Below are 19,740 nucleotides of genomic sequence, written 5' to 3'. Positions count from 1 at the left end.
GGTTAATATGTGGTATGAGTTTGTTGTTCTGTCTTTAAAATAAAAAGAAACTTACTGCAATATTTTCTGTAGCGTTCTCAGAAAAAATACTCCAGAATCTTTTTTTTTGTTCATAGCTTTAGTTCATCTTTACGGAGATGAGCTGTGGGGTGACTCCACAAAATAGCCTTAGGATTGGTTTGTTTTGTTCCTGTGCCATGTTATATGGAAATAAATTGAAATAGTTCAGGTGTGTGAAGGCTGAGCTGAAGATTAAACTTTGTGCCACATGGGTCTAAGTACCCCAGTGCAGGGAGCAAGTCAGAGAGGAAACAAAAAAGAGCAAAGCGATAGACGAGTCGACAGAGCCAAAGAAAACATAACATAACAAACATAAATGATCCACTTGACACCAAAACTTGTCTATTGACTTTGGCCTCTTGTGATTGGGTGAGACACTCGAGACATCTCACACAGTGACTCAGACCTCCCGACAATTACCACAGTTGATCACACACCCACTCCCACAATCTCACACCAATTTTTTCTTCCATCGTTTTCCCCTCTTCTCTACTTTTTCCGCGGGCTTTGCTGACTGCACATTATTTCAGTTGGCAGTTTTAAAAAAAACGCAAACACATGCAACAGTTAGCAAATGTTCTGTACAGTTACTTTTAAAACCATCTCTTCTTTAACCTTCTTTGGACAGGAAGTGGAATAACATTCCGGCGCTGTATGACAATTAACTTTTTGTGCTGGTAATAAATTTAAAGTGTCCCAGTTTTCAAATGAGACCCACCTGAGATTTATATGTGTCATTTTATTTTCCTGAAACTGTAAAAAAGGAATAAGGCAGACAGACTTGTGTGTGTGTGTGTCTGTGTGTTTTTATGACAAAGACCCCAGCTCTGCGTCTGGAAGTAATCAGCTCGTCCAGGCTGCGCTCCACAGCCCCCTCCCTATGATGTAATTGGAGTTTTTTGTATGATGGTTCAAGATTTTCAGTGGGATTCAGGGGATTTTTCCAAAGTGACTTTTCATTCATTCTACTCCCTGAACTTGCTATTTTATTCTCCACATTTGATTCACTTCTTTAATATCCACATGCTATCAGTTTTTAAAGTAAATGTATTAGATCAGTGAATGATCAGCGTATTAGATATACTCCATGATGCAGAGTGTAATGTCTCTGACCATAAGGGGTTTTTCATTCGTTGTCTGCACAGGCAAAAGGGGGAGTGCAGTTGGCTCTGTTTCAAACACAGCATTGGGGCCTCCTCCCGCCCCCACACACTGCTGAAACAACAGTGTAAGAGTCAACTTTTTTTTACAGCAATATTCTCTTTTTAAGCCATATGCTCCTGCAGACTGTTGCTTTTTCTCCCACAGAAAACACACATTGTCTGAAGACTTCTAGATGTGAAAACTGAAACCAGTTTTGTTTTTTTTTGTGACCAATTTGGCCAGACAGCAGTGAAACTGTTCCCACTGTAAGTAAAATGTGAAGCCCAAACAGTACAGTCCATGACGGTTAAAGGGGGGAGATTAGACGGAGTCACATGACGTGTACAGAAGCGCAATAATATGACATAATGATAACATGACACTGGAGCTTATAGATCAGGTCAAAGATCAGAATCAGCTGCAGACAAAGACAAATCTCTGCCGTTCGAAGAGATAAACATACTGATTCCTTTACAGACACTAAGAATTGAAGCTAATAGGCCTCATGATGCTTCTTTCACTCCTACGTTCTTGCCTATTTGCCCCTTTGCTTGTCTACATCAAGACAATTTTCTGTGTAACCAGAGAGGGGCAGCAACTGAACCTGATGCTGCAAAGTAAGCACCTCTGAGCAGATTTCATGTGGGAGGGGAGAGGAGGGGAGAGGAGGGGAGAGGAGAGGAGGGGAGAGGAGGGGAAAGGAGAGGAGGGGAGAGGAGGGGAGAGGGTCTCCTGTCTGATCCTTTGTCATGCGAAGACTTTACTCTGCTGTTTCATATAGAGAGAGTGAGAAAGAGAGAGAGACAGGGAGAAAGAGGACTTCATTTTCTGGGAGAAGAGACACCAATAAACTCTGGAGCAACTATGTGAATGGAACAGAATTCAAAGGTTAGTTGGTTTTATTTTACGCTGAAGTGGGTTCAGTCGGCTCCATGTGTCCTGTTGGTACAAACAGGGATGCTGCGGGAACATCACAGGGCTGCATTTCGTCTTACATACACCGCTTTAAGTCAGACTTTACAGCACTTTAAAGTTAAGTTTAAGCACCGATAAGTATATTGTTAATCACGTCATACTGCATGCCCAGTTGTTGCCAGATGTAGAGCAGGTTATATAAATTACAAAAACATCAGAAAAATGACTTGACCAAATGAATTACAGTGGTGTGAAAAAGTGTTCGCCCCCTTCGTGATTGCTTATTTTTGTGTATGTTTGTCACACTTAAATATTTGAGATCGTCTAACAAATTGAAATATTGGACAAAAATAACACAAGTGAACACAAAATGCAGTTTCTAAATGAAGGTTTTTATAATTAAAGGGGGAAATAAATCTATACCTACATGCCCCCCCGGCCCAAATCAAGAAATCACTTAAATAGGACCTGCCTGACAGAGCAGAGTAGACCAAAAGATCCTCAAAAGCCAGACATCATACTGCGATCCAAGGAAATTCAGGAACAAATGAGAAATAGTGTAATTGGGATCTTGAGATCTATCAGTCTGGAAAAGGTTATAAAGCCATTTTTAAAGCTTCAGGACTCCAGTGAACCACAGTGAGAGCCAATATCCACAAATGGCAAAAACATGGAACAGTGAACCTTTCCAGGAGTGACCAAATTTACCCCAAAAGCGCAGCGACGACTCATCCAAGAGGTCACAAAAGACCCCAGAGCAACATCCAAAGAACTGCAGGCGTCACTTGCCTCAGATAAGGTCAGTGTTCATGACTCCACCATAAGAAAGAGACCGGGCAACAATGGCCTGCATGGCAGAGTTCCAGGACGAAAACCACTGCTGAGCAAAAGGAATATAAAGGTGCATCTCAGTTTTGCCAGAAAACATCTTGGTGATCCCCAAGGCTTTGGGGAAAATACTCTGTGGACTGACGAGACAAAAGTCGAACTCTTTGGAAGGTGTGTGTCCCATGACATCTGGTGTAAAAGTAACAGCATTTCAGAAGAGGAACATCATACCAACAGTAAAACATGTTGGTGGTAGTGTGATGGTCTGGGGTTGTTTTGCTGCCTCAGGACCTGGAAGACTTGCTGTGGTAAATGGAACCATGAATTCTGCTGTCTACCAAAACATCCTGAAGGAGAATGTCCAGCCATCTGTTCGTGATCTCAAGCTGAAGCGCACTTGGGTTCTGCAGCAGGACAATGACCCAAAACACACTAGCAAGTCCACCTCTGAATGGCTTAAGAAAAACAAAATGAAGACTTTTGAGTGGCCTAGTCAAGGTCCCGACTTGAATACGATTGAGATGCTGTGGTATGACCTTAAAAAGGCGGTTCATGCTTGAAAACCCTCTAATGTGGCTGAATTACAATTCTGCAACGATGAGTAGGCCAGAATTCCTCCACAGTGCTGTAAGACTCATTTCCAGTTATTGCAAACACTTGATTGCGGTTGTTGCTGCTAAGGGTGGCTTAACCAGTTATTAGGTTTAGGGTAGGTTTGTTTGTTTTTTTTTCCCTTTAATAATAAACACCTTCATTTAGAAACTGCATTTTGTGTTTACTTGTGTTATCTTTGTCTAATATTTCAATTTGTTTGATCTGAAACATTTAAACGACAAACATACACAAAAATAAGAAACCACAAAGGAGGTGAACACTTTTTCACACCACTGTATTTGCCTTTGTTAAGAGGGTGAAATGTGCCGGGTCTCACTTAATGTTTACTCATTCATTGAAAAAAGTGGATGTCACAAATCAATGGTCACACTTTTGACTGTGTGTGTGTGCATGGATGTGTATTAATGCAAATGAGTTGCTAATGCAAAAGTGGTGCAGTGATTTTAAAGGTGAAATGATGGTGTGCAGAAGTAGCTGAAGCCTCCCAAAAATCCATTTGAATACATTTGCTGCTTTTATATGATTTTACATGAAAATTATGAGGGAAAATAATTGCAAGATGCATGCCCTTATTCATTTTAAAGCTAACATCCTTTACAAACCTGAAAATAAAGAATATGTTATGTGTGGACAGTAAGGGAAGGCAACAGCAGTTTGAGTCTTACACAATGGGAAAGTATTTATCTTCACAGGGTTAGCACACGTCAGATGAGAAACATGTTATCACTGACCAGTCCTCAAACTGTTTACATCTCTCTGTGTTTATGATCTGTACTACTCTGCTGGCTGCTTGCAGTAAAAACTCTCTCTCCTTACATGAGGCTGGGGTTTCTCCCCCTCTGTTTTTTTCAGGCTTTCTGGAGAATGAACTCATGCTGATTGATTGTGTGACTGTGTAAAAGGACACCCTCCTTCCTGTAGGCCCTCTCACCAGACAGCAGGACCAGAAAATCTTAGATCAGCCATCTCTGTCTTTCTCTGCACTGTGTGTGTGTGTGTGTGTGTGTGTGTGTGTGTGTGTGTGTGTGTGTGTGTCTGTGGACTCAGGAAACAGTCTGGCTTTTTAAAGTCTTGTTTTTGTATCACTGTGACAATATCATCACTCAATCTGATCTTTCTGAGTTAATGTTAGTTAAACCCAGATTGTCGTTTTCTTTGCTTCATTTGATTTAATTATTTCTTTTGTTCTCAGAGAAAGTAAGTCTTTATTTTTGTGCAGTTGGTGGCTTTTCACTGGAAAAAAATGTCATCATCATTCATTCTATTGAATAGTTTATGATGTTCAAGTTAATTATTTGCTCAGAGACCAAAAGAGAAAAAAGTATTTATGATATGAAAGAGTGACAAGGAAGTTAAGACCTGCAAATATTTAATTTATTTAATTACTTATTTTAAAATGTTTCGTGTCTTTGTTTGAAATCAATTTTCAGTCAATGGACTAATGGTTTCAGCATGAGCTGCACACCACAGGTCCTTAAGCAATCCCAGTCCACATTTACCCGCCCGAGCGACTGACTTTGGCTGCTGTCTTGATGAGTCTGGTGCTCTGAGGGAATACTTTTGTGGACTGGTCATGAGTTTGGGGCTAAAAGATCAATTACAGCACAGAGTGCTGCTTTTCTAACTTGCCTTTTATTGGTAACTCTGAGACAGGCATAAAAACTTTCCTCTTGGTCTGTTTTCCTACTTAGTCTTGAGGAAAGTTTCTTTCTTTCCGTTTAAATATGCACATCTGAAATATCTGCTTGAATTGAGGCATTGTTGTAGAGTTTTAAGAAGCATGGATTCATCTTCCTTTGATGTTCTTTTGTTTCTGTCTGAAAGATGCTGTTCTATAAGGTTGTAATGTTGCCTGCAGTATTTACTTTCATTCCACTCGGTATAGCTTAGGATCAGTGTTTTATACAGGGTCCTTTAACAGTTTATTCACGTTTGTGAGTTTCATATTGATTTCTTCTTCCAGTGGAACAAAGCACATAGCGCCTGGCTGAATCCTGCATCCTCAGACTGAATCAGAGAAAGGAGGTCAGTGTGATGAACAGCATGCTTCCTCAAAGGAGTGCTGTCACCACTCTGGGCTACAGCTCAGGTAAGACGACGTTCAAGATGACTTTTTGTGTTCTTGTGATATTTAGATGATCCTAACTTCTTTACCGGGTCATTCAGCAGTAAATTGCACAGCAGTCTGTATAGTCTCTGGATTATATATTTCCCTACTAATATTTGAATTCAGGTCCTTTAAGTCTGTCCTCCACTTGTGTTCAGCACAGTGACATGATAAACAAGATCATTTTTCTTGACTAACAATTAGTCAGCAATAGTCAGCGTGAGTCTGGATTGGGTAAGTGCTCCATGAAGCAGCTTTATTGAGTTATCCAGATAACTTTCCTAGAAATTGAACCTGGAACAGCTCTTTTTTGACTTCTGACCTTTTCTGGCAAAACATGCAAAGTGCTGAAGATTTGTAGCTCAAACTGAGGAGTAAAACAGTTTTTATAGATGGGGGCAAGATATCAGCTTCATTTCTTCAAGTTTAAAGCACTGTCACAAATATAAATGACAGCATAGATCTTATGTTACTGATGTACGTTTTATTTATCTCAGCAAATTTTGTCATTTAGAAGGCCCAGAATTAATTTATAAAACAAGAGGCAGACGTTCTTTGATATCACAAGAGGTCTGTAATCATATGCTGCTAAGATATTTGGGCTGTAGTGGAGGGTACCCTCTGGATTTTTCTTGCAGCCAACACTGCATGATGCATTCTGGTTTTGTCTTGGTTCACCAGCATTCTTCCATTTTTAGAAGAAGCTTAACCACTGATCCAGTGTTTGTATAGGGCTCAGAACTGTAGGAGAGTACATTCTTCACTGGTTTTCCCCTCCTCACTCAGCACAAGTGTGTTAGCACTTCTCTTAGCTGAGCTGGTGCTTATTGTAGAAGTCCCATTAAACAGGACTCCATTATTTAATCCAAAAAGAGGTAGAATTACATGCTCTGACAGTTTTTTTTATTTATTTATTTAGACTGTGCGAAGATCGACCACAGCAGCAGTGGCTCCGTGGGTGGGACGTTGCTGAGGGGCTCCCGCTCTAAGGCAGAGCTACAGGAACTGATGGAGACGCTGCAGCGCAGGAAGAGCGCTCTGGAGGCCAGTCTGAGGGCAGCTGAGTGCAGCCGCAAGTATCTCAGCGTGCCTTCACCTGTTGGCTCCCAGTCCACCAGACCACTGTCTGTCCTCAGCAATACCGACCGGCCTCCGTCTGCCTCCAGAACATTCTCTTACATGAGCAGCAGCAGTGTTCCTCCATCACCTCGCCAAGGTGAACGCCAGCTGAACCATAATGGCTTGCTTCGCCATTCCAACTCTCGCCATCAGTCACAAGACAATCTGATCCTGTCTAGCGCAGCAGATGGAAGCTCTCTCCTCTCCTCTTATGGTCAGCCTCTACCTCGTTCTCACAGGGTCAAAAGTGGAGCAGCCAGTGTGCCGTCCAGCCCTCGCATGGGCCGCAGGCTCTACTCTCAGGGCAAAGCTGGAGGAGACTCCCGGCAGAGGAAATACTCCACTGGCTCCCTCAGCAGCCTGGGGATGCACAGCCGCTCTCTGCCTCGGCTCCACAATGCAGACCCCCCCACTCTGTCGCTACCGTCACGCCACTCAGTGGGCTCCCACAGAGGAGTGGGCTCAGCAGGGCCGCGGCGGAGTCTCTCCTCTCTGGAGCAGCCACCAGATGTGACAGTACCAGCCAGCATGCCCAGCACTCCCAGGAGGGCCAGCCTGGCCTCTTTGAGCTCTCTGGGTGTAGAGATGGACGGGACGGGCTTAGATCTGGGCTTCGGGGAGAGAAGGTTGTCCTTTGGGAAGGGTGGCCTGGGTCCGGGACAGAGGGTGGGCAGCATCAGCTCTTTGAATGGCAAAGAGGAGCTGAGAGACTACCACCAACACCAGAGAGATGAAAGACTCAGGGAGCAGAAAGTGCAGCGATTGGTGAGTTTCTTTTTTAATCTGATTCATCTGCTTTTGTAATATTTATTGAAAAAAATGACAGTAAATTGTAAAAAAAAAAAAAAAAAAAAAAAAAAAAACAAACAATAAATGATCAAAAATGGATTACTGGTCTACAGGAGTGCCAGCGCCTGGAGACCATCTTGAACCTGTGCACTGAGTTGGGCCATGTGGAGAGAGAGCCGGCAGGGTCAGCGGTTTCTGACCTGCAGAAGATCAATAAGGAGCTGGAGAAGCTGCAGGTGTCAGACGATGAGTCAGTGTTCTCTGACTCCCCCAGCAGCGCTGCTCCGGAGAGCTGCTTTGGGTCCAAAGCCAGAGACTTCCCACTCACTGAGGAGCAGCAGGTCAGTCAGCGTCAGCAGAGTGGCTACAGAGAAGCCAGGTCCCACTCACCTGCCATCAGCCTGAACAGCAGTGCCCCCTCACCCTCCACCCACCACAGAGCCAAAGTAAGTTTTCACCAAATTCATGCTTATCAACGGAATAACAGATCAGGAGGCTGAAATTATATTAGGTAAAAATGTTAAAAATCAAATTGCTGTAAAAGAGTTTGTTTTTGTTCGGTCATTGTATCATAAGAACCAGTCAGTGTGCAGCTGGTTTATCAGAGCTTTTTTGTTGAGAATGAACTAAAATAATGAATTTGAAAAAGGAGGCTAAGAGGAGCATACTGGCTGACAATTCTCACTTGGTCATCACTGCAAAAGGCACCTTTTCCATTATTAATTTAAGTTACTGTTAATACAAAAGAATATCGATTTGTTGAATTTTTCTTTGTGACAGCAGCATACTATAATAATATTGCTGATAAAATTCCAAAAGGTGCTGTTTTAATTTGAAACGTTCAAGAATTCGTTAATTTTAATTTCATCAATTAATTAATTTTAATTCTGTATCTCAGGAGGTCAAAGGCTGATTGTACAGCTCAGGGCTGTGGAGGTGAGCACTGACTGATGCCCAACCTCCCTCTCTCTCCTCCCTCACTCCACATCTCTCCTGTCCCCACCTGATGAGGTCATCAAATCACCTCAGTGCCATATTGCCTGTTTGCAAGATTGGCTGTCAGTAACTGAGGCTCTGATCAGACCCAGTCCGGCCACGGTGACAGACTAGTGACTCACTAAAAGGCTGCTGAGCCTCATTCCACTGCCCGCTTATAGTATGTGTATGAATTTGGCCAGTTCTTACACGTTCCGCCTTTACTATGATTAGCAATATCTGCACTTTTAAACCTTGTGACTGACTGTGGGATGAAAACTGTCTGATTAGGCTACATCACCTCGACTGGATATTGTTGCTAAAGAAGAAAACATCAGCCTCAAGTCTCTCTCCATATCTTGTTCCTTTCTTATCTTCTTTCCTCCCATCCTCTTTTTTCCTTGTCTCAGTTACCTCCTGCGACAGAATGAATGTTAAAGTGAGAAAAGGAGGGCCAAACTGTAGGGAAGCCTAATGGGACACACCCCTCCTGAGGAATGCAGTTTATCAGAATACTGATAGCATGTTGTTCTCTCTGTTTGTTTACCTTTTATAATATCAGACTAAATGCATTCCATTTCCCTTTCACATTTCCAGAGAACTTTTAAAATCCAGTGCAGATTACAAAGTTCACAGACATAACAGATTTATCACAATGTGAACTACTTATGTAAGAAATGTGTATATATTGGTGCAACCCTTGTGCTCCAAAATTTTAAGAAACAACCAGCATGCTTGAAGGGCTAAAACATCATCAACAATACCCCAATTCTACCTTACATTTGGTTCAAGATGGGCTCTAGTTGGATGGACTGGATTGAAAGTGCAAACATGTGTGGCTTGAAGCTCTTGAACACATTCTACACACACACACACTCACATGCTGACAGCACATCCATCGCGTGATTGGTGCTTGTAGAGTGTGTCTTCCACAGCATTATTCCACACATAAACCTTTTATAGTTGAGGTAGATTTCTCAAAATCATTGAGCTCTGAGTAATGGCAAGCAGTTGGGAGTTTGTACATTTCCTGTTTATGTGAGCTGTTCAGACACATAAACAGGGAAATCACAGCACAAGAGCTTTGATGTTACTACAACTTGTAGTCTTTTCTCTCATCAACTTTTCTGAATGTCTCAAAGTGGGATAGCACGCTAAACCAGAGAAGAAGTTAGTGAACAGCACTGTTTAGGTACAAATCTATCTAGCATGTTGGATACTTTGATTTTAGCCCCCATGCGGTCCCTGCCTAACCCTAACCTCCTCCACTGCCTTCCACTGAGTTACTTACTGTCTCTGTAAAAGTTTTTTTTCCCTCTCCAGAGCAGTACATCCTAACAACCTAGCCGTGTGTCTGGTTTTAATGAAGAAGCCCTAGTTTTGTTTCAGCACTCAGCCATTCAAGCTCTTCAAGGAGGCGGTGGGGGTTGGGGGGGCAGGGAGCAGGAAATGACTTTATCCCATGGAGAATTTGCGTGCTCGTGAGTGTGTGTGTGTGTGCGTGCACGCACCACAACTGTGGGTGTTTGTGAGAGGGAGATTGCTATTGTATATGTATGGCAAAGGCATGCGTTTTTCCAGATGTTGTTAGCTATACTGAGGCTAAACAGATGGAAGACCTTGTGATAATGAAAACACAGTTAACACACCAGCACAGGTAATCAGCTAATCTTTATTTTATTTTAAAAACACATTTTTCAAACACAGCTCGTTAATTGAAGACCATCATGTCTGCAGTGTGTCACTTGTGACAGCGTTTTACAGACTCTAAATACCTCCTCTTCAATCTCCTGCATTCCTCGGAGCAGTGAGTGCAGGAAGAAAGAGCGGTCACAAATCCCAGAGCTGCTCGTGATACTCTGGCCTCAAAAACGGTCTTACTTTATGGAAGAATACCTGACGATACAGCATCTTTTAAATGCACCCACATGGGAGATTGAATGAATGTTTGTAGACTACTGGTAGACGCTGAAAGATGTGGGAGTACTTTGGCATGACTGGCAGTGGAGTGCGCTGATAGAGATTTCCATTACACCAAGAGGAAAAGAATCCTCTTGTCAGTGATCCAGATTTGGATGAGTTAAAACAGCAGCTGTGGTCTTATTCAGAAAAACTGATTCTACCGGCTGGCAAATGAGTTTAACAACATACTGAATGTGTATAAAAAGTTATGAAAACCCCTTGAATGTCAATCACAAAGAAAAGCTACCACCAATAAACTTCACTGTGTGGATTTTTATGCGCAGCATTTCTTAAATCTATGGTATGCATGAGTATGTAGTCGTGTTAGCAAAATTTGGAGCCAGGCATTTAAAAGCATTCCTGGTATCGCAACAGGCTTTGGAGAGCGTGCAGCTGAAACAGGAAGTAACACATATTGAGGAAGAGAGGATTCAAGTCCTGAACAACATAGAAGAGCTGGAGCAGAAGATCAAAGACCTGGACAACCAGATGGAGGAGTCTGTCCGAGAGGTAGGCAGCGCAGTGCACGAGCCTGAGCAGCTCAGTGGTGTTTGTTCTTATCTAGCGTCAGATAAACAGATGACTTCTTGATAACCTGGGAGCACTGATGAAATGAGCAGTTTAACACAAGGTTTCAGACATTGTTGTTTTGTTTTTTTTTAATGAAGAAAGTTTTAAGCTCACAATGCTTTTCTGAGGAGGGGTTTTTCCACTTTGCTGCTGTTTCCCACAGATGGAGGTGGAGTGTGCTCTGCTGGAGGGGGAACAGGAGTCAGAGATGGCCCAGATGCAGAGGGAAAAGGAGCTCCTGGACCAACTTAAGGAGAAGATTCATAGTAGTGAGGAGAAGAAGAGCCATACTGAGAAGTCACAGGTAAAGAAAAAATTGACTTTGCATCTTTACTAGTTTGTCCTTCATGAAGAGTTCAACACAATGTCAGAGGTGTTTGAGAAGAATGCAGCCATCAATACAAATGCTGCTTTTCCATAGCCATATTATACTATTAGTATTTCTACATGTAGTATATCAAAAAACACTGGTATGTTCTGGCTATTTTGACTCTGCGCACATCACATCGTTTGTGTTCATTGTGATGAAGCAGTATCCAGAAATTGTATGCATACTACATTTAGCCATACATTTCTTGTATGGGCAGCTGAATGTGTGGACATGTGTCCTCAGACACTAAAACCACAGCTCAAACATACTCTCAGGGATAAGTTCAGTTCAACCGCAGCTTCCTCTAAAATGGGTTCAGTTACATTTCCTTTAAAACCAAACAAACATTCTATGTTTCCAAGAGGAAGAGCTTACAACACCAGACCAATGGAGTTCGTCACATATGGGATCTGTAAAGCAGCTTAAAAGGTCTTCCTAAAGATCTTCACCCGAAGCTGTCCAAATGAGCTCAAAGACATTATCAAACAAAGTAATAAAAATCTGGACCTGTTGGCTCACCTCAGTCAACTCTGCTGGACAATGCATGGTAGTTTATTCCTGATTCTAGAGAATTAGCTCATTTTAGCAGCAAATGCCAACTCACAGAAAAACCGAATACCTCAGCGCTCATTTTTCACCTGTACGATCTGCTTTTTTCTTTTCTCCCCAATTTGTTTCTTTTTGTGCCTTTATTATCCCTCTTGACCTTGTTTTCTGTAATCCTGTATCCTTTACTTCCTGTCTCACATTCACAACTTCTGTTTTGTCGTTGGTACCCCTCAGACCCATACTTGGGAAGGGGCCCAAATAGTTACCATGTGTAAAGAAATTGTTAGTACATCTGACTTCAATTTAGTGGAAAATTAAGATTACCTGGAACCTGGTAACACTTGCATGGACATGAAATTTGCTCAGTTGAATGCTTAAACCTTCAGTGTTAATTAGTATTACATAATGTGCTAAATTAGCCCCATAGTTCATTCCTTGTACCCAAAGTAGATCTAATTCTTAAAGATTGTATTGTCATCTACTTGTGTACTTTTACTTATGACTGGGACATTGTGCTGAATTGTGGTGTGTCTGTGCTGTTTCTCAGGAAGCTGAGGAGCAGACAAAAAGTCTGGAGGATTTGGAGTTTCAAAAGCTGGAGAGAGAAATTAATCAGGATGAGGAAAAAGAGAATCAGAGCCAAGAGCTGCTGCGAGAGATCACCGAGTGTCAGCGTCTTACTGTCACACGCAAGGTACTGCAAGTGCAAGAGAGCGTGCATGTAGCATGTAGCATGTAGCATGTAGAGCATGTAGAGCATGTAGAGCATGTGCAACACCGCAGTTAGTGCTGGCACTGCAACACTATTAAAAGTCACATTTTCAGCCAATAACATCCACAGGATCATTAGTAATAGGGATATTTTTGCAGCACGATGCAAAATATACGTCTGCCTTGTTGGGTGAATGGTTTAGCTAAAGTAGATCTTTAGTATTAGTGCATGTTCATATCAACACACTTTCTCTCCTCTGATCACAGAAGCTCAGCCTCTCTTTCTTACGTTCAGGTTTCGGTAATAGGCCCACAGATATATTCCTTTTCTCACGTAAGAGGTAGACGCCCTGTCAAGGAAACAGTAAGCAACACGAAAAGTTTGAACCTACTTTAAGTTTCTAATATTATGTTAAATTTTCCTTTTACTTTCAATCACTACATTGAGGTTTGTTGTCATTAATCTTATCGCAGGTTGTGCATGAAAATAAAGCAGCAAAATTGTGAGATTTGCAGCACAAAGCATGAACTAATTACGAGAAACAACAATACCAGCAATGGTAAGCATGAGATACTATTTGCATAGTAATAAAGACAAATTAATTGATTAGAAGAAGAAGGGGCAGAAACATGGTGATGCTATTGCTGTATAAAGCAGATAGTTTAAGGAAAACAAAAATCTTTTCCATCTCAAAATTAAAATTTGCTCACATTCACTCTGCTGCTGCTTCATATTAAAACACCTGCTAACGTGACAGCACTGCTTTGCTTCATATGGAGCTGAAGGGTATGGTGTGTTGATATTGTGCCATTTGTTTCACTCAGGAAAGACTCATGACACTGAAGAAACAGTCCTCACAGATCACTTTACAGGCTCAGCAAGAAAGAGAGAATTTCCAGAGAGAGAAAAACACTTTGCTCATCATGCTTCAGAAGGTAAGAACATCCTTTGCATACTGATATCGTAATCATTTGATTTTATTTACTTGAATACCCTATCCTGGTGTCTGTAGGAGAGAGAGAAGCTGGCGACTTTGGAAGGAAAATATGCAGAGTTGTCCGAGGGGCAGACCTTCACTAACAACCCTGTAGCCATCACAGCGGTGGGTGTCGCTTAGAGTTGCAACAATATACTTATATTTCTACCAGCAGGTGCCCAAAGTCTCAATGTCTGTGGTGAGAAGTGTTGCTGTGATATCCTTTGTGATTTCTCTGATTTCTTTGTTCACTGCAGCACTTGCACCCTCTGAAGGAAAGAAGAAGAAGCAGCAAAGAAAACTCCTCCCATTCGAGTGACAACCTACCTCACAAGAGGAGCCAGCAGCTCCTCAACTCGTATGGTCGATCCCTGGGACGCACGCTCCCTCCAAAGGTCATTACGTTTTTTTAACCCCAGCGGACGTTTGGATAGGACAGTAGGTTCAAAGTGGGTGTTTCAAATCTGAAAATGTGTTTATAATCTGTTAAAAAAGGTGTATCAGTATGTTCAAGAGAATAATCCAGATTTTAAAAGCTAGATCTTTAAATATTTGGTTACAGTTTTTTTCAAATTGGCCAACTTTTCAGAAACAGTCGTCCAAATTATGCCGTTTATTGTAATTCTGGACTGCAGAAGAGGGGATTTCATTGCCCTCATTATTTTTTATCTAGGACTTCTTGTCTCTAGGGAATGACTCACCCAATCAGGAATTCTCAGAGACTGTCTGACTTGCAACACCCACTTAGCTCATGCAGTACTTTGCGAATGAGAGACGGTTTGTAGCTGTGAGAAAGTTGGTGAGCCTGGTTCTGAACAGCATGTGTGCTGCCTCCCCCTCCCTTCCTCCCCATCTCCCCCACAGGCTCACCTGCCTCTGTCCCAAAGCTCCAGCTGTGGTAGCGTCATACCACAAGGCTTTAGCTTCCCCTCCATGGACCTGAACACCCGTCGCCTTCCCAAGAGTGAGTCTGTCTGCATCAAGTCTATACTGTGTGACCAGCTTTAAACCTCAGGCATTACGCATGTATCAAGACAAGAAATACTGTAGTGATGAATGCTGGGAGCCACATTTGGACCAAATCTGATATCAAAGACTAAATGTTTGTTAACATAAGTAAAGTATACCAGATAGGAATTTGTGATTTTGAGGCAAATTGCTTCTTGGCACTGCTTACTTAAAAGTACCACATAAACAAAGTATCCTCGCTGGTAATGGCAGCACATGTATTCCTTTGATTCTGTGGAATGAATTTTAAAGATTAAATCTTGATACCTTTCACTCAAGAAATGTAGAATGTTAAATACTCTTGCATGTCATTTTTTTTCTTTTTCTGCCAAAAAACAAATCAGCACTTAGATGCAGACAGAAGTAGAACAGACTTTATCGTTTTCTGTCCTGGCAGACCACAGTTTATACCTTGTTTGTTGAAAACAGATTTTATACAATTATGATCACAAGATGCTTTTTCACTTGGCCTTCTTTAATGATCTGCAACTCTACTCATGCTGCATGCTGAGGGTATTTCCTTTTGGTTGAAGCCATATTCTGTTCTGTCAGCAAGCAACAGCCATGCAAACATGAACGAAGACAGACAAAGAAGAAGTGATTTTTGCAGCAGGATGGTCTCTGAGCCCAACGTGTTCCTGGACTCCTTTTCATACCCGGACAACAGCCAGACCTCAGATACCATCAGTGTGAACAGCTCTGACAGCCTGGAGACCAGCTTCTCCGCCTGCTCCCCGGACAACATCTCCAGGTCAGAGACGTAAAGATGAAAGTTTGCTTTGAGAAGTGTAGACAGAGCGAAGGTGTGTGAGTATGAAGAAGAGGGGTTGTATTTTTAGAAAAGAAGTGGATATTCAGGAGAGATGCAGTATTCTAAAGAGCTAATGGAAAGAGGAAGTGCTTGGGCTGTGATGTATCAAATAGGCGACAAACATATCTATATGAATTCTAGCTGTTCTTACACTCTCTCATAAACATTTACATAGATTGACAAGCTCAGCTACAAGTCGTTTTATGTTAGCTACTTGTACAAAAGAGACATCGTTTGCAAGGCCTCATTTCTATTTTTGCTTATTTATCAGTGTTTTTTATTACTTTGTATTTGTATTGTTTTTTTTTTTTGATGATATATGTTCCAGAAACAGGAGTATATACAGTACATTCCCTTTTAGAGAAATCTGGTTTATCGTGTATTTTACAGCTTGTGTTTTCCACTTTCCATCAGTGCGAGCATGTCCAATATGGTGAAGATCGAGGAGATGGAGCGTTTACTTCGAGAGGCCCAGGCTGAGAAGCAGAGGCTCCTCGAGCATAGGGTACTTTGCCAAACCAAACCAAAACTTACTGTGCGCGTGGATCTGCATAATTGACAATGGATGTAACTTACACCATGTGGCCTGTGCAGGAGCGTGAGATGGAGATGCGCAGGCAGGCTCTGGAGGAGGAGCGGCGAAGAAGGGAGGAACTGGAGAAACGACTGCAGGAGGAGACGAGCAGGAGACAGAGACTTGTAGAGCGAGAGGTGAAGCTCAGGGAGAAACAAAGATCACAGGTAGTCACAATAACTCAGAAGGAAAGTTTGAACTCTGACACTTCCTTTTTGAACAGAGTAGCACATAGTGTTTACATCTGGTTCATTTCGATGCCTTTTCCTCAGTCGCGGCTGTTGACTCGCTACCTCCCTGTAAGGAAGGATGACTTTGATCTTCACGGCCACATTGAGGCAGCTGGACACAACCCAGATGCCTGCTTCCACCTGGCCATCACTGATAAAACCTGTCGAGGCTTTCTGGTCAAAATGGGCGGCAAGATCAAGACCTGGAAGAAACGCTGGTTCGTCTTCGACCAGAATCGCAGGACGCTCACCTACTATGCAGGTGGGTGAATCTTCCCTTCAGCTGTCTGTTGAAAATGTGAGACAAAGTTACCACAATAGTGATGTCCCTTTAAAGCTATGCCAGAATACTTTGGACGCTGAGAATGAGCTTTGATCACACTGTCGTCGATCCATAAACTGTTCTGTTTACATTCTCCACTGCAGACAAACATGAGACCAAGATGAAAGGAGTCATTTATTTCCAAGCCATAGAGGAGGTGTACTATGACCATTTAAAGAATGCACACAAAGTAAGTCAGCTTATGTGATTTTTAATTGCATTGTCTGCACATGCCTCATTTCTTTCATTATTGTTGACGTCTGTTTCTGCTTTTCTCCCACAATTTGTCTCCCTCCCTCCCACACATGCTCAACCTCCCCTCTCTTCTTTTCTATTTTCTATTATTTCTCCTTTTTCTCAAAATTACATTCACACCTCCCACCCAAGAGCCCCAACCCCTCGCTGACCTTCAGTCTGAAGACCCACGATCGGGTTTACTACATGGTGGCTCCGACACCTGAGGCCATGCGTATCTGGATGGATGTTATGGTTACAGGCGCTGAAGGACACATGCATTTCATGGTGTAACTGATGCCAGCAGATCAGAGTTTCACATCACTACATTTCTCTGGTCAACACTGTGTCACACGAGAAGATTTCCCACGTTCTGCTCGTATCAACGGAACAGCAAACACGTGTTGTGCAGAGCTGAGAGGGATCTTCATCAGGTCAACAAAAAATTTACAGAAAAGTTTACACTTGTACTATTTGCTCAAAAGTAATGTAATCATGTATAATAGATCAAATGAGTTGATACACAACTCTCATATTTAAGCTATTCAGTTATATTTTTATGTGTTAATGTACCTTGAGCAACTGAAATGTCACTAAATCTTAACAATTTAACTGTTACATTTTCCAATTTTCTCATTCTATGTAAAAACATTTCTGCTTGTCTCGTACTCGCTCTGTTTGTTTGGCTTATGATTAGTGAAAGCATCAGGGATCTGATCTGGGAAGCTCCTACATGATCAGAAACCCAACATGTGCTACACCTTTAAACCGTGCTGCATACTGATGCTGCTTCTCTATAGCAGATGCATATCTCTCTACAGATTTCTATAAAGCTTTTGTTCTCTCCTCTCTACCTCTGGTTGGTCCCCACCTTCTGTATCTTAGTCAGACTTTATTTGCTTTGAACATCAGGTTGAATCAGTGGGTCCCAGACAAAAATCAACCCATCTGTATCTGTGTGTATCTGCATCTGTGGAATGAATGAGAATGCACACTAATAATTTCTGTATTGTTGCTTATTTTCAAATGGGTATTATATAAGTGTTTTGATTGCTGCTGCCAGACTACCAGCATAAGCTGATCTCGTCTGCTTGTTTAAAGCTGACCTGAATGTCTACCATCAGTATTCCTTCAAACCAGAATCATCTCTGTTTGCATCACTTTCATCCGAGTGAGTCTTATTTTGGGCTTTTCTTCTATACACATATGCAAAAAGATTCAAAAGATTGAGATGAGATGATTGTAGGCACTTTTTTTTTATATGTGAGTGTTATTTTTGGCTACTATTTTACTCATAAAAGTAGAACATTTGCCCCTGTAACAATGGTATTTTGTATCATGCCTACCACAGTGGAGGCTACAGTCCAGATATGTCGAGGCCATGTTGTGCAGCAGTGATACTATATGTACTGCGTCACCCTTGTGTTCTTTAGCATTGCATTATGCTTTTTCACCAGCAGAGGTCCTCAGTGCACAGTTATTTTATTTAAATGACGTAATGCTCTGGCAGGTTGACCCATGCTCGCTTCAGTAACTGAGCAGTTAGTAAAAGAATGAAGCATCGGTGATCCGTATATTCTGTTGGTTATGTATCAAATTTATGTATTTACAAGCACATGTAAGATTGAAATTTTTGCTTTTTAGAAGCAAACCATGAATCATTATTATGATGTGGAAGACAAAATAATTTTTATAATTTTGTTTTTAATGTGTTATAACATCCATATATTTGATGTGTATCTTCTTTGACTAATTGCACCAGTCTGATTGTATTTGAAAGATAAATGTGTTCTGTTGTTGCTTTACAGAATACAGGTGAGTTGTTGCCTTTGCCGGATGCTTCTCAGTGAATGCCTGTAGGTATCCGTCATGGTAACACCTCATCCTCAATCTTTCGTCTGTGAGACACAAGCCTTGAAACCAAGCAAATGGCTGCATTTCTATATTTTTGAATAAATTTAGTGATTTATCTTTTGTGTATGAACAATGGCAATTTTAATCAAGCTATGCTACAGGATTTTATAGCTGACATTTTTTAAATACAAATAAGAATAAATAATTCTGATTTTGAATAATGTTTGTGAAATGTTTTCTTATTTTGTCTGCTGAACATCAGGATAGTGTTTCACAGTCTGTTAAAACCTGACCGTGCTGTGCCGAGTTTTTGTTTTGTGTGTAGGAGCACTGAAAAGAAGCTTTATGAATTACACATAGAATGATGATGTGTTTCCCATGGATATTGAGTTCCATAGCATTATGTTTACACTGTTATGTAATGCATCACCAAGGGAATCAACAGCTTCATTATTTTGGGCTGCAAAATGACCCTGTAGTGCAGTGAAACTAAACATTTTCATCAAATATCTTAAGGTTTTATGTATCTTATGATAGCCTTATGATAGAGTCAGCAGCACCATTACATTTTGGCCTATTTCATCAGTTACCATTATATCTGAAAAGTACATAAAATGTATCAAAAACTTTCTGGGAACGTAATTCTGTCTTAGGTACAATGTAGTGCGGCCCTTTTCAGAAGAAAATCCTCACTTTACTTTCCACATTTTAGAGCTTTTTGACAGCACATTCAATAAATACATCAATACTTTTAGCCATCATATCTGCAAGTGTGTCTGATCTGCTTTTTTAAAGAGTGCACTCACTGACAGAAAAGCCAGCACTGTCAATTTCTTTTTTCTACTTAGCTGGTTCAGCTCAGGTCAGTGCAGAAAAGTGAGGAAGCAAATTGTTAAAGTGAAAGCATGTCTCAGAATATTTTAATGAAGCACTACTGTGATACACTAAAATGTTATAACTCAATAATTCATTTAAAATTTGAAAGACATAATAACTGGTCTTATTAACATGTATACT

General features: G+C 41.4%; 1 protein-coding gene across 1 annotated transcript; it reads left to right on the top strand.

Moving 5' to 3' along the window:
* Nucleotides 1–1,938: 1,938 nt before the first annotated feature.
* Nucleotides 1,939–19,564, top strand: phldb2a (pleckstrin homology-like domain, family B, member 2a). The gene is made up of 17 exons (XM_046411084.1): nt 1,939–2,091; nt 5,525–5,650; nt 6,588–7,552; nt 7,690–8,022; nt 10,889–11,023; nt 11,247–11,387; nt 12,550–12,696; nt 13,539–13,649; nt 13,727–13,816; nt 13,948–14,085; nt 14,555–14,654; nt 15,251–15,449; nt 15,924–16,014; nt 16,104–16,250; nt 16,356–16,575; nt 16,740–16,825; nt 17,023–19,564. Exons 2-17 carry the CDS (start codon nt 5,596–5,598, stop codon nt 17,161–17,163), a joined length of 3,099 nt encoding a protein of 1,032 aa, XP_046267040.1. The 5' UTR covers nt 1,939–2,091; nt 5,525–5,595; the 3' UTR covers nt 17,164–19,564.
* The last annotated feature ends 176 nt before the right edge of the window (nt 19,565–19,740 follow it).

Source organism: Scatophagus argus, chromosome 14, assembly GCF_020382885.2.
Source record: "Scatophagus argus isolate fScaArg1 chromosome 14, fScaArg1.pri, whole genome shotgun sequence".
Classification (NCBI taxonomy): Eukaryota; Metazoa; Chordata; class Actinopteri; family Scatophagidae; genus Scatophagus; species Scatophagus argus.
The sequence above is the reverse complement of the archived record's forward strand: the minus strand, read 5'-3'. Positions and strand labels throughout refer to the sequence as shown.